The 13142-nt window shown below is 40.1% G+C and overlaps 1 protein-coding gene across 2 annotated transcripts; it reads right to left on the reverse strand.

Annotated features, from left to right (window-relative positions):
- Positions 1 to 2728: 2728 nt before the first annotated feature.
- gdpd3a (glycerophosphodiester phosphodiesterase domain containing 3a) lies at positions 2729 to 11805 on the reverse strand. 2 transcript variants are annotated; one of them, XR_012596550.1, is made up of 11 exons: positions 11415 to 11805; positions 10661 to 10703; positions 9800 to 9935; positions 9038 to 9083; positions 8781 to 8899; positions 7461 to 7550; positions 7177 to 7310; positions 6818 to 6877; positions 6488 to 6539; positions 4147 to 5254; positions 2729 to 3964 (listed from the first exon to the last, which is right to left on the reverse strand). XR_012596550.1 is itself a non-coding variant. In XM_074655196.1 (10 exons), exons 1-10 carry the CDS (start codon positions 11569 to 11571, stop codon positions 5126 to 5128), a joined length of 966 nt encoding a protein of 321 aa, XP_074511297.1. In that variant the 5' UTR covers positions 11572 to 11805; the 3' UTR covers positions 2729 to 5125. The 2 variants fall into 2 exon arrangements, 1 of the variants encoding a protein (XP_074511297.1); XM_074655196.1 differs by having other exon boundaries at positions 2729 to 5254.
- Positions 11806 to 13142: the final 1337 nt, after the last annotated feature.

The raw sequence follows: 13142 nt of genomic DNA on the forward strand, positions 1-13142 counted from the left end.
GAGGCTCGGTTATGTTATGGGGCTGCTTTGCTGCATCTGGCACAGGGTGTCTTGAATCTGTGCAGGGTGCAATGAAATCTCAAGACTATCAAGGCATTCTGGAGCGAAATGTGCTGCCCAGTGTCAGAAAGCTTGGTCTCAGTCGCAGGTCATGGGTCCTCAAACAGGATAATGACCCAAAACACAGCTAAAAACACCCAAGAATGGCTAAGAACAAAACATTGGACTATTCTGAAGTGGCCTTCTATGAGCCCTGATCTAAATCCTATTGAACATCTGTGGAAGGAGCTGAAACATGCAGTCTGGAGAAGGCACCCTTCAAACCTGAGACAGCTGGAGCAGTTTGCTCACGAGGAGTGGGCCAACATACCTGTCGAAAGGTGCAGAAGTCTCATTGAGAGTTACAGAAATCGCTTGTTTGCAGTGATTGCCTCAAAAGGTTGTGCAACTAAATATTAAGTTAAGAGTACCATCATTTTTGTCTAGGCCAGTTTCATTAGTTTGTTTTTTAAAATGATTCTGTTGAACCAAAATTCAAAAGCAATGTCTCATTTTCATTAGTTAATTTTCAATACATTTTTATTTATTATTACTTTTCTCAGTTTCAAGTTATTTCAGTGACCATTGTGGGTTTTTCTTTCTTTAACGGAAGAGTACCAACAATTTTGCCTACGTATGTATATATAAAAAACAAGAAAAGAAAAAAAGAAAACTCCTCAACTGGCCGGGCATGGGCCATGCTGCCTCAACACCAACTGGGATTGCCTATGGATAGAAAAGGGCAAAAGCCCTGAGCTATCAAACCAGGCTCACAAATTTAAGATAAGAAGAAGATATCCTGCTGCTGCAGACTGATCATGTGGCTATGTGACAAGATTCAGGTGTATATCTTTGGACAGGAAGGACAGGGATGTGGTGTGGTTGTTGTGGTTTCTTGGTTTATTTGTATTACTGTCTCTGAGGCTGTGTTTGCTTTCTAAATGTGTTTGTGTTGTACGCAGGCCTACAGCCAGGAGGTCCAGATTCCTCCCGCACAGCACCATCAATCATAAGACTAAACAAACTCTGCAATAGATTCTCACATCTAAAAAAAAATCAAACAGTTCACATTTTATTCATTCATTTATTATTAATTTAACTGTTCAGTTATATTTTCTGTAAATGTATCACCTAACACAATGGTCTAAATGCTGTTTGAAAAGCAGGGCTCTTAAGGATTATTTTAATTATTGATTAATCTGTTGATTATTCCCTTGATTAATCATTTGATCTATGAAACGTCAGAAAATAGAGATATGTCTTGTTTTTACTTACCAACAGTCCAAAACCCAAAGATATTCATTAACAATCATAGAAAATTAAGACAAACAGCAAATATTCACATGCACTTTACTATTCAGTTTGCCATTTTTGCTTGCAGAAATTGTTGCAGATTAATTTTCTGTAAATTGAGTAATTGATTAATTGATAAAAGTTTCAGCTCTATTTAAAAGCTTTTATTTTTTTTCCTAAAAACACTACATTTTTAAGGTATTTAGTCCCAACATGTGTAATATGTGAATATAACCCCCACTTAATGTCAATAAACCCTCCAGATTTAAAAAAAATATCCCTGGTGAAATACCCTCTGCATGTTTCTTCAGAGGTAGCTCCGGCCCTTGTTGTCAATTCAGTTCTATTCAATTTATTTTTATATAGCATCTAATCATAACAGAAGTTATCTCAAGATGCTTTTCATATAGAGCCGGTCTAGACTGTACTCTATAATTTAGAGACCCAACAAGAGATCCCCTTTAACGGGTAGAAACCTTGGGTAGAACCCGGCTCTGGGTTGGTGGCAATCTGCCTCGACCGGTTGAGATCATAAGAGCCTTATTTCTCAGCTGGGTCACTTTGCTCTTTGAATCTACTGTACTAAAGACCTCAGTCTGCACTGATCCACTTATATTCCATTAACTCACTTGTCACACTGCAAAGCACGGCCAAGCAGGTCAGAAAAATGCAGCCTTTGTTTCACCAACAGACTGGTTGATTATTATCACAGCGGTGTGGCCGGACTTTGACCGTAGCCTGGGAAAGCAAACACACAGGTGAGGCTAACTGCCCATGTAAACCCTCCGTTTATATGTGCCTTTATAGTAGATGAGTGCCAGTATTAAACACAGATGCACAACACAGCCTAGATACTATTAATGACACTGTGCTCTCCTAGATGGATATATCTGTAGTACCAATAACTGTACCTATTCTTTTCATTTCCAGCACGTTTGTGTTCTTTTCATCTTAATACCACAAAAAAGAATATAAAAGCATAAGTGAATTATTCCAGATCATTTAATTCTAAAGTCCAGAGCTTATTCAAATCAATCAAATGATGTCAGAAAATAACATCAGACACAGTCAAAACAAAGTCACGTTCTCTTATCATGAGAAATGGGATCTCAGGTGACGTGGTCCAGCTGGTTAAATATTCACTCCAGCTACAAACACTTCTGCACCATCCTAGCACCACTTTTTCACCAACGGACAACGGAAATAAAACAAAACTCCGGACTACCAACAAACATGAATGCCACCAAAATCTCCCTTCTTTTAAAACCCAACAAAGACCCGACTCCACCAGCCAGCCACCGTCTCATTTCACTCACAAACACAGAGACAACAATAGAAGAAGCCTAAGTAAATGTTTGGGTCACAGACTAGAAAGGTGATTCCTTCAATAATCCACTCAGATCAAATGTTTTTTATTAAATTGCTCATCCAGTAATACATGCAGACTGTTCAGTTTAATACATGATCCATCTCTCCAGCAAACAGAAACCACCACAGTGTTCCTTGATGCAGAAAACACTTTTGATGAGATAAATTTCTATTTGCCACATTTGTGAAATTTGGTTATATGGAGAATCACAGAAATTTCTAATTATTCTATGAACTCGACCAAATCCACTACAGCCCACCTATCCCACAATGCAACTGATCACATCACATCTCAGGCTGTCCCCAATGTCTACTTGTCTACCCCACTGCTTAAAACAATAAATGATGATCTCCAACACATAATGCCAATATCGGTTATGGGCAGAAAAGCTATGTTAAAATGACAACACTCTAAAAATAAATGATTTATTATCAACGATTCCAGTTCAACCCACCGTTATCATCACTCCACCATCACCAAATATTATTGGAATAACAATACACGTGGATCAAATTTAACTCTACAGAAACCCAAACTTCCTTTATTATTTCTTAGTAAACCAACTCCAACACATACTGTACTCCATCCCAGAGGGTGTGGAGTTAGCCCAGTGTGAGAAGCTAGGTAATGTACCAGCTCCCTCCTAAAGGTCTGGAGGCGGCCCAAGGCCTGATAAGATAAAGATAAGAAAACTAAATACAAGGAAAAGGAAAAAGGGTGGTGGACAATGCTGGCCCTCCACTAAGCCAAGTTTCCATTTTTATTATATTATAGTGTATATGTGCACATATATATTTATGTATTTTCCTTTTCTCCACTTTGTCTTCTTTTTTCAAATGTTTTTTTCACCTCTCTACTCCTTCAGTCCACACACATACCTGCACATTCCTCTGGTCACACTTACACATATATGAATACACAACACATTTTCACACTTTCACACTTTCACACTTTCACACTTTCACACACACACACACACACACACACACACACAGAAACACATCCTAATACACAATGCCTATAGTTTTCCCACTAGCATAAACATAAACATAATGATTGTCTATTTTCACATCATTTTGTTACACATATGTCTGTCCTATGTCTTGTCAACTTTTTGTACTATGTCCTAGTGTGCTAATAAAGGGGGAAAAAAGGTGCAGTGTGTAGGATTTGGCGACATCTAGTGTCATGGTTGCAAATTGCAACCAACTGAGTAACCCTCTACTCACTCCTCCTTTTACAAGACTGCGGTAACGTGAGCCGCTGAGTGCAAAACCGTGGTAACGCCGTTCGCCTCACTCAGAGGCCATCCTTACCATAAAAACACTACTTTAGGAGCAATGGAAGTCAGACGGTGGCTGACGGTACCACGGTTTTGCACTCTGCGGCTCTCGTTACTGCAGTTTCACAAACATGTTGGAGAACTCCAGTGGCCTTCAGGTAACGTGAAAATGCAAAAGTCTCAATCTAGAGCCACAGTTTGGTTTGTCTGTTCTGGGCTACTGTAGAAACATGGTGGAGCAACATGGTGGACTCCGTGAAGAGGACCCGCTCCCTATGTAGATATGAAGCGCTCATTCTAAGCTAATGAAAACACAACGATTCTTATTTCCAGGTGGTTATACACTAATGAAAGCATATTTATTAATACTATTTTCTATTTCTGCTAATTGATCCCCTTAAATGTTACACACTGGACCTTTAAAGGTGCTAAATTTCGAAATTCAGAGCATTTATATTGCCTCTGCACAGCTCTCAACATGCAGCTAACGGTGCTAAATGGGAAAACAACGGCAACAGTGCTGACAGAGCTACTGGTGGGGAACCAGAGGGTGGTCGCTAAGCTTCCGCTCTGGATGAAGTATGAGCGCAGCGCAGAGCAGAGCAGAGCACGGCCGTGAGCTAGCCAGTGGGGCACGCTCACATGCACTACAAGCACCTTGGCCGGCCCGGCGATGTCAACAAAGCACAGAGAAGCTCTGATTACAACACTCACAGCGGGAGGGCGACTTCATTCTCTGCTCAGGTAGACATTACTCCTCTATACCTTTACATAGCAAGTAGTTGTTTGATGCTATATTAATGCTCTGGATATCAAATAGAGAACCTTTAAACGCCGGTCTGTGTCAGACAGACTGTGGGTGGAGGCCGTGAAAATGACCCGACCACAGATAATTCTATCAACAGCAAATAAAGGATTGAGCTTAAAGTGCTGAATAATAGTTTTGTTTACACTGCGTGGTGTTTAATAGACCAACAACTCCTTGACTAATCTTGTCACGGTGGAAGAAATGGGTCTCACACTTCTTGTATTTCCTTGTATTTGTCTTTTCTTCTCTTTACACAATCCTCATTCATCAGAAAGCTGCTTTTTCTGAGCTATTAATTGATGTCATGATGTGTTCAGGGTGTGTGTGTGTGGGGTCAATCCTGACTTCTGTTTCTGCAGAGGTAGCTTGACAGAAGAGCCGGGTAGTCACTCATCACGCCTGTGGCCCCGACTTCAAATGCAGCCTTTATGTCTTCATCTTTATTGCACACGAACAAATGCACCTGTAATTACAGATATATATCAGTCAAACGTGATGATCTGTTCGGGGTCCTGGAGACCAAACAGCTGAAAAAATATACTAAAAGTTTTAACACCTTCTCAAACGAACAGGGAGTAAAGCCGATCAGACAGTGTCCTGTTTCTCTGTCATCCTTTCTGCAGTTTTGAGCTGCAGTATGTGACTTGACCATCAATAAAACACAAACCCTGTTGTCCTAAATTTGGACTGTTGTCTCAGATGTGTCAAAATAAAGCAGATATCAGCATAAAGTGAGACCTCACAGCATCAAGGAGCACTTGTTCAGACTGCAGTGTAAACAAATAATTGATTTGCGAAGAAATAATTGAGCATTGTGATATTCTTCAGTGTTCGAAATATGCCTATACTAACATATACGGTGGATTGATGCATTTATTTTACACATTGTCCATTAATATATGACTGATTCCTTGTTATTAGAGAAAAATATACATATTTTAGGCTTATATATTACGCATATATCATGATGTATCGCAGACGATTGTCTAGTAATGTATTACATATTACTAATTCGTGGGTATTAAGAGTTTCCCCGTGATTCCCCTTTCTAATATTGACACAAGCCCATGTTTTTGGAACGTGGCGCTCTTCTGGAGGAAATCTCATCACTCTGTTTTTATGTGGATGATGAGGGGAAGAGCTTTTCTTAGTCTTTACCTCAGCGTTCAAATGCGTTGAGGCCCTCAGCAGCTGACAAGGCTCTACGGCATGTGACTTCTATTGTTTTCATGCTCAAACTCAGTGACCTCTCGTGGCCTGAGGATGGGGGTGACCTCATCCCAGAGAGCAGAGATTACTCACATCAGGACAGAGGTGATGCATCCGAATCACTCAGACTGGCTGTGTGGCTGTTACTGTTCGTCTCGACTGAAATACTGAAGTGTAACATGGATTAAAACCATCTTTTCTGATGGATCCACCATGATTAAATCTTTAATCTTCAATTTTACAGTGTAAATGTGTTATTTTCAACTATTCTAAAATGGTGTGTTTGAATACTTCTGCATACTGGGGACCATAAACAGTCTTGGAATTACATAAATTGGGTATCACTGTAAAGACACTCTTGTGGAGGATTTTTAATTACTTTTCTACTAATTGTGTTTCCTATTCTTATCTACACTCTTTATATTTTTACGGTTCAAACATATGGTTAAACATAGTAAACTGTGCGTTTACGTATGTGGTTTCATACCTGAATTCCACGAGCTGCGAGGTGTTTAAAAAGACTCTTCCTCATTGTTACTCTGCAATGACAGCACAAATGAATATGTGAATAATTCCGTTTTTACACAAACAGCAGTAAAACATAATTTGCTGCTACACAAACTGCATTATTGTAGCCCTAAATGTTGTAATTCTGCATAAAAACATCACCCCGTGTACTGTGAGTGCAATGTTCTCAGTAGTGCTTTAAGTTTTTTTACTCTGACATGTTTGGTAATGACTCCCTCATGACCATTTTAGATTTCTACACCAAAACAAAGTCAGTTGTGAGAAAGACTGCAGCGGAAACTTCACTCACTTTTCCAACAAAGAGACGACCCACGTTTTCTTCAGGATGTCTATCTTAGGACTGAACGTCCTTCAGCACAAACAGAAAGAAACAATAGATTTAGCTTATACTTTATGTACAGTGACACATTTATCTAAAAAAAAATAGAGAAGAAGAAACAGATGAATGCATAGGATGGCCTGCAGACAAAGTCTCTAACAAACTCAGATTGACATGTGGCATGCAGCTGTAAGATATATACAAAACACAGGGCATAGACAGAAAGACAAGTCTGACAAGCTGAGAGTGAGAAAGCTGCTGTGTAATAACACAAGCATGAACACACACATGGACTCGACATGCAGAGACACACACTCCTACAGCCACACCTGTTCATGACGCGCGGCAGGTAGAACTGCAGTAAACTTTCTCCCAGTGGCACAAAGGGCAGCAGGCCGGTGTAGAAGAGAAGCAGAAGCAGCACACCTCGGTTCATGGAGAAACTGTACGGCATGGAGGCGTTCTGCGAGGAAACAGAGAGACAGGCTGGGTGTCAAAACTGATGCAGAGACTCTTTAAATCAAGCAATCACAATATTATAAGAGGCAAACATGTGATATTGATAGTAAAATGCTGCACAAGTAGCTTTGTCTCCCCCAAGTGGTGTATGTACCGTTCTGCGGCACTCCTTCATGATCCCAGAGTCAACAGAGGCCCAGTTGGTGATCTCCTCCCTGTTGTAGCTTCTAACCAAGTCAGACACCTAAACACAGACATGACATGGTCAGAGATAAGATGTGAAAGTGGTGAAGGGATAATGAGATATGAAGGTGTATCAGCCTACATTTTTAAGTAAAAAAAAAAAAGCTCATTGGCAGGATGTACTGACTTCAAACGAGACAACTTTTATATGTTGGAGTTTTAAGGCAACATGAAGTCTAAGGTGTAGGCACATTGCTCATGAAAATAGGCAAAAGTGCAGGTAAAGACAAACAATGGCTGTAATTTAAAGAGGACCTATTAAGCTTTTGTGCTTTTTTTCTCTTTTGTGTTATACCGTTTATTGTGCATGTAAAAGGTCTGCAAAGTTACAAAGCCCAAAGTCCACGCCTAAGGGAGTTAGTGTTTTCCTCCATAACGTGGTGATGTCACCAAGTAACACAGGTGCATAATACCTGCCTAGCGGCTAGTTTGACACGCCCTCAAACAAAGCTAGTTAGAGCGGAGCTGGAGCGGAGTCCAAGAGTTTGGTTCGGTTGACCAATCACAACAGAGTGGGCCTGTCAATCAGAGCAGACTGGGCTCTTCAACAAAAAAAGGGGGGAGGGGTCATTTCAGACATAGGGTGAAAAGAGGTGTTACAGCACAACCGGTATGAGAAAAGTAAAGTGTTTTTTGAACATTAAAGCAGGTAAACATGTTCTAGTAGAAACCCCAAATACAATAAAGTATGCACCTGAAAATGAGTATGATAGGTCCTCTTTAAATGTCATCATCAGGGATGATGATGACTGGATAGCTGCTAAGCATCGTAAAAGCATGAACACTGTGTCATATTTTGGAGACTGTTTAATATCATTGGCAGGGCCTGCTTAAGATATAGGCCATATAAGCGGTCACCTGGGGCGCCACCTAAAATAATATATATATTTTTTAAATGCCGGTGAGCACCTTCCCCATATTCTGCATTGTCGTAACAAATGAACAAATAAATTAATAAAAAAAGAAATACACTTTTCACCCCTGTAACTCTCTTTCTCACACTTTTTCATCTGCCTGGTCGCACTTATTTGTTAATAAAAGTGACTGACTGAACACTATTAAGCCAACAATATCAGGGATCAATTGTTTATTTATATCATAATAAATACAGTTATTTATGCAAATAAAAATTTGGGGGGGCCTCCAAATCTGAATTTCACCTAGGGCATCAAAAGGACTAGAGCCGGCCCTCTGGTAAATTGTAGGTGTATGTTGTTTAGGTGTAATGTACCTTTCCTATCAGCGCCTTGTTGTTCTCTTTGATTTCAACGCTGACAGGCATCTCAGGGAACTTCCTGAACACGTCCTCCAGCAGGGCGAACTTCCTGTCTGCACCGCTGCTGCAGCGACCTGGAGGAAGAGGGAGGGGGCGAAAGCTAAGTTTCACACACACAATCTTTCAAGCACACACACGCCTGCTGACCTACTTCTTCACTGAATGTCTTTTTGTTAATGATTGAGAATTAGAGAATGAGGGGAGGAACTCACCTGTATAAAATGTCACCTCCAGTCTCTCTTTATACAGAGGCAAATCCTGAAAGAGTTGATGTAAGCAGATGTATGGTGACATACAAGTTATATTATTATGATATTGCTTGTGATTACCATGAAAAAATGTACATCCATCTTGCTGGATGCAAAGTCAAACATCCACTTGAAGGTAATCCAATACTTAAGTGAACATTTACTCTTATCAGAGGAACATACATAAACAGCATAACCTTTATGCAGATTACTGTGAATGTAAATGATTTAAATGTGTCTCTCTTCAGCACACACAACCCTCTGCGTCCGTTATTATTGTTGACTTGGGTTAATGGCGGTCTGTAACAGGTTTTTGTGTGTTTTAATCAGTTCAACACATGACAGACGTGTGTTTATAACATCAGTTCAGGGGCCTGTAGCTCGCAGCAGCTTTAATGACACACACTGAAGTAAAAGATGCAGTTCCAGTTTTTACCTCGTGCAGTAACTCGCTGGTTTAGAAATCCTGCTGACGTGACTCCAAGGCATCGTGGGTAAGTTTAAAGTGAGTATTTGGCTTTGCATGCAGCTATTTCGCACATTGCAGTTAAACTAGAGCAGATGACTAACTTGAAACATATTTATTTGACACGTTTCAGCCTAGAATGAGAATCTCATCCTCTTGTTTTGTGCAACGAACCCCTTCCTGTTCCTGTTTGGCTGGAGCTTCTGTCTCAGCATGACCTTTTGACCTTTCTCCTAACCTGTAGGATCCTGTCCGCCCACCTTTAGATCGAGCTCGGAGGTGTTGACGTTGAGGCCCGTCTGCCTCAGCAGATTCAAGTCATGTGACACCACCACATGTCCGTCACGCGTCATGTGACAGTCCATCTCCAGCATCTGGGTGCCCTGCTCCACCGCACTGGAGATAAGAGGTACAGGTGGAGGGGAAACAATGAGAATACATTTGTTACTTTTAAAGTGAGAGAACTTTTGTTCACGTCTGTTCTTCCAGCTCTCTTAACTCTGAGACATGCATCTCTTAAAATGCGACACGTACAGGAAACTAAAATATCTAAAACAATCATAAACAATTAATACAGCACTCATTTTGTACGGTACATCATTGAATGCATCTTTAGGCAGCCCTGACATCCAGCATCTTTGAGATTTCATTTGATTTATTGATTTATTTGATAGGGACAGAGCATGTTAATGAACATCAGTATAACATTAACATGCAGGAGTTAGCAAGAATGCTAATTTCCATCCTTAGTCCCTAGGCAGATAACAATATACAGATAAAACAGACAGCAGATCCGAATATCTGCAATACTAGGATTCACATTTTAGCAGTAAAAGTATATTTTTGTAGATGAATTTCCATATAATATGTTGTTAAACCTACACTCTCAGTTTATTAGACAGCATCCAAGGCTCGTAAGTGGAAAGATGCCAAATGTAAATTCCCTGACCTGATCCCTCTTTTATTGTATATACTGTAAGACATTTTATGAGGCTGGATAATCACCCAGTTTCTGCCTTATTAGAGAGAAAAGATGGAATCAGAGTAAATTGGATGGTGGCTTTCTGAAAAGTCAGTTTTCTGAGAGCAGCAGCAGCTCAACTCTTGAGTTTGGTACTCACTTTGTGAACGCCTCCATGGTGCCCTCTATCCTCTCTCCACATCCTGGAGACAAACAGAGGAGTTAGCAGAGAAGTACACCAGCCCCAAAAATACAGAATAAAAGCACACTTTGCAGCTAACCCCTTTCTCAGAATATTGCATTGCTGTCTATACTGTAGGTGAGGAGGACACCGTGAATAGTAAAACATCTGATAAGACAACCGAAACAAAAAAATAAAAAAAATAAAAAAAATTAAATGATAATAAAAAATAATTATTAAAAATAAATGAATAAACATACAAATAAATAATAATTAAAATAAAATCTTTTAAAATAAATAAACTTAAAAATAAATAATGAATTAAATTAAAAATAAATAAATAAACAACTGAGTTGCCTAGTGTTAAAAAAAAAAATCGTTGCAGCACATGATGAAGTTAGTGTAGAGTTTGTGGATTTATCTTAATTTCTTTGCTATTTGCTGCAGTTTGCTTAATGACAATATTGAGAACAATACGCCTTAAAATAAAATTAGATTTGATTGTAAAGTTAGTTTTGATTGAATTATTTTTCAACCTCACCTCCTCATCAAACATTTGTGCAAAGACACAGACTATAGGGGAGCTTTTGTGTAGATTATTTAACCTACAGGGTGCAACAGGTGAATAAAATCAGCCTATAAAATGCAGAAACAAAAACACATCCCTCCATCTATCTCCTTAGCCACTTTCCAGTCAGTTTGTTTGGACTGCACCTAACTGTCATCCTCTTACCTCCTCTGTGTGAGATGTGCGTGCTGTAAAAAGCCGTGCGTTTCTTCCTGTGGAGAATGTGGGGGTTCTTCAGCAGGTACACCGAGGTGAGGGTGTATCCACCCAGCACCGGGAAGAGGAAGTACAGAAAACTGCTCATTCTTCCCCGCAAATACATCCACTGAGCTCCTGACTGAGTCTCTGCACGATCTCACATATAGAGGTAATCCTCCAGCAAACAGAGATCAAACAAAACAGAGTGTCCTTCAGCAAAAGATAATTAAGGTCTACAACAATACCCCTTTTGTTTGAACAGATCCAAAAGCTTCACTGGAAACAACCTGCTCTCTGTCTTTCTTAGAAGATAAGACAAAACTGGACAGACTGGTAGGACCAAAGAAAGTCTCCTTCTTGCTCAATCTTGAAACCTTCGAAGCCGTCAAAATGAGTTAATGAAGCACCAGCTCTTAACCAAGAGCTCACCTCTCCGCTCTGAACGCTCCCCTGCCTGTGGCAACACTATTTCACTCTCTTTACACTGCTTTTGTTCAGCTATTGGTGGCTTTATGTGTGTCACACATGGGCACCTCTGCCAACACATATACATACCTATAGGACTTGTTTTATTCTGCTTGGTGTGAGAGATTGGTGATCTTTATCATGACATGATAAATAAGCAGTTGATGGCATCTATTAACCTCTCCAGATTTAATGAGTTGATTTGAATTTGTGCAAAACAAAAGGCCTCACTGGGAGTGGAGCAGGTTTCTATTAAAGGTGTGTATATTTGACAAAAGGGATGTGGTGCGCAGAGTTATGTAAACTAAACTCTAACCAGAAATATGAAAACACATGTGTGGAGGCATGCATCATGCTCGCTATACATACAGTACAAAGTCAGCAGAGTGAAGGGCTGTATTGTTCAGGTTCAATGGTAAAGCTGGACAAACAATGGTGCGACAGGCCGGGCCCACTCTGAAATGTTCACAGTGAAAGTGCAATGTGACTTTCCAGCATTTTCTCACTTTTGCAGGCGTCTCCTTTTGACACAGAATATATATGTATATATATATATATATGAGTCAAATCCTGTTCATTTTGACGGACAGATCATGTTTGCCTTCGTTTCTGTTTTCCTGCTGTTTTATTAGATAGGGGTTTAAGCAGACGTTGGTGCCGTCATTCCAATCATTGCCAAAGAACGTGGGAATGTCATGGTTGGAAGGGGAAGCCATGCTCAGACATGTTATATAGGAAGGTGGGAAAGCTGCACAGCTTGAAGAGCAAGTTGGCTGTCATGGTGAGACGCCACATAATTATGTCCATTCCCACGACTCTCAGGCTTAAAGTTTACTACACAGACATATGTCAGACTGGTCTGTGGTGTTAGAGGTCAGTCTTTAGTTCTGCTCTGACATGAGTCTGATGCAACATATACAGTATCACAAAAATAAAGACAGACTTATTTTAAGCCTAAAAAGTTAGACAGCCTACCCCAGCTCAGAACTAAGAGCCATGTTTCCATGGTAACACCTGCTGAACAGCATTTCCATGGTAACAATCAGAGACACCTGCTGAACAACGGTAACGGTGGACGTGAGGACATCGTCAGTCGTTTTCATTTGTAAAACCAAGCTGCCCGATGTGTTAATTTGAGCCACATTAAAGGGATAGTCTGTGTGTTTTGAAGTGGGGTTGTATGAAGTGAGGTACTTATCCATAGTCAGTGTGATACCTAAAGTAGATGAC

This window comes from Sebastes fasciatus, chromosome 13, assembly GCF_043250625.1.
Source record: "Sebastes fasciatus isolate fSebFas1 chromosome 13, fSebFas1.pri, whole genome shotgun sequence".
Taxonomy (NCBI): domain Eukaryota; kingdom Metazoa; phylum Chordata; class Actinopteri; order Perciformes; family Sebastidae; genus Sebastes; species Sebastes fasciatus.

Bases quoted from the DNA above. Each gene is read 5' to 3' on its own strand.
- gdpd3a (XM_074655196.1), bottom strand. From the start codon at position 11,571: ATGTATTTGCGGGGAAGAATGAGCAGTTTTCTGTACTTCCTCTTCCCG. The intron at 9,936-10,660 runs GTGAGTACCAAA...TCTTATCTCCAG, and splicing joins ACCATGGAGGCGTTCACAAA to TGCGGTGGAGCAGGGCACCC. The intron at 7,311-7,460 runs GTACATACACCA...GTTTCCTCGCAG, and splicing joins TGAAGGAGTGCCGCAGAACG to AACGCCTCCATGCCGTACAG.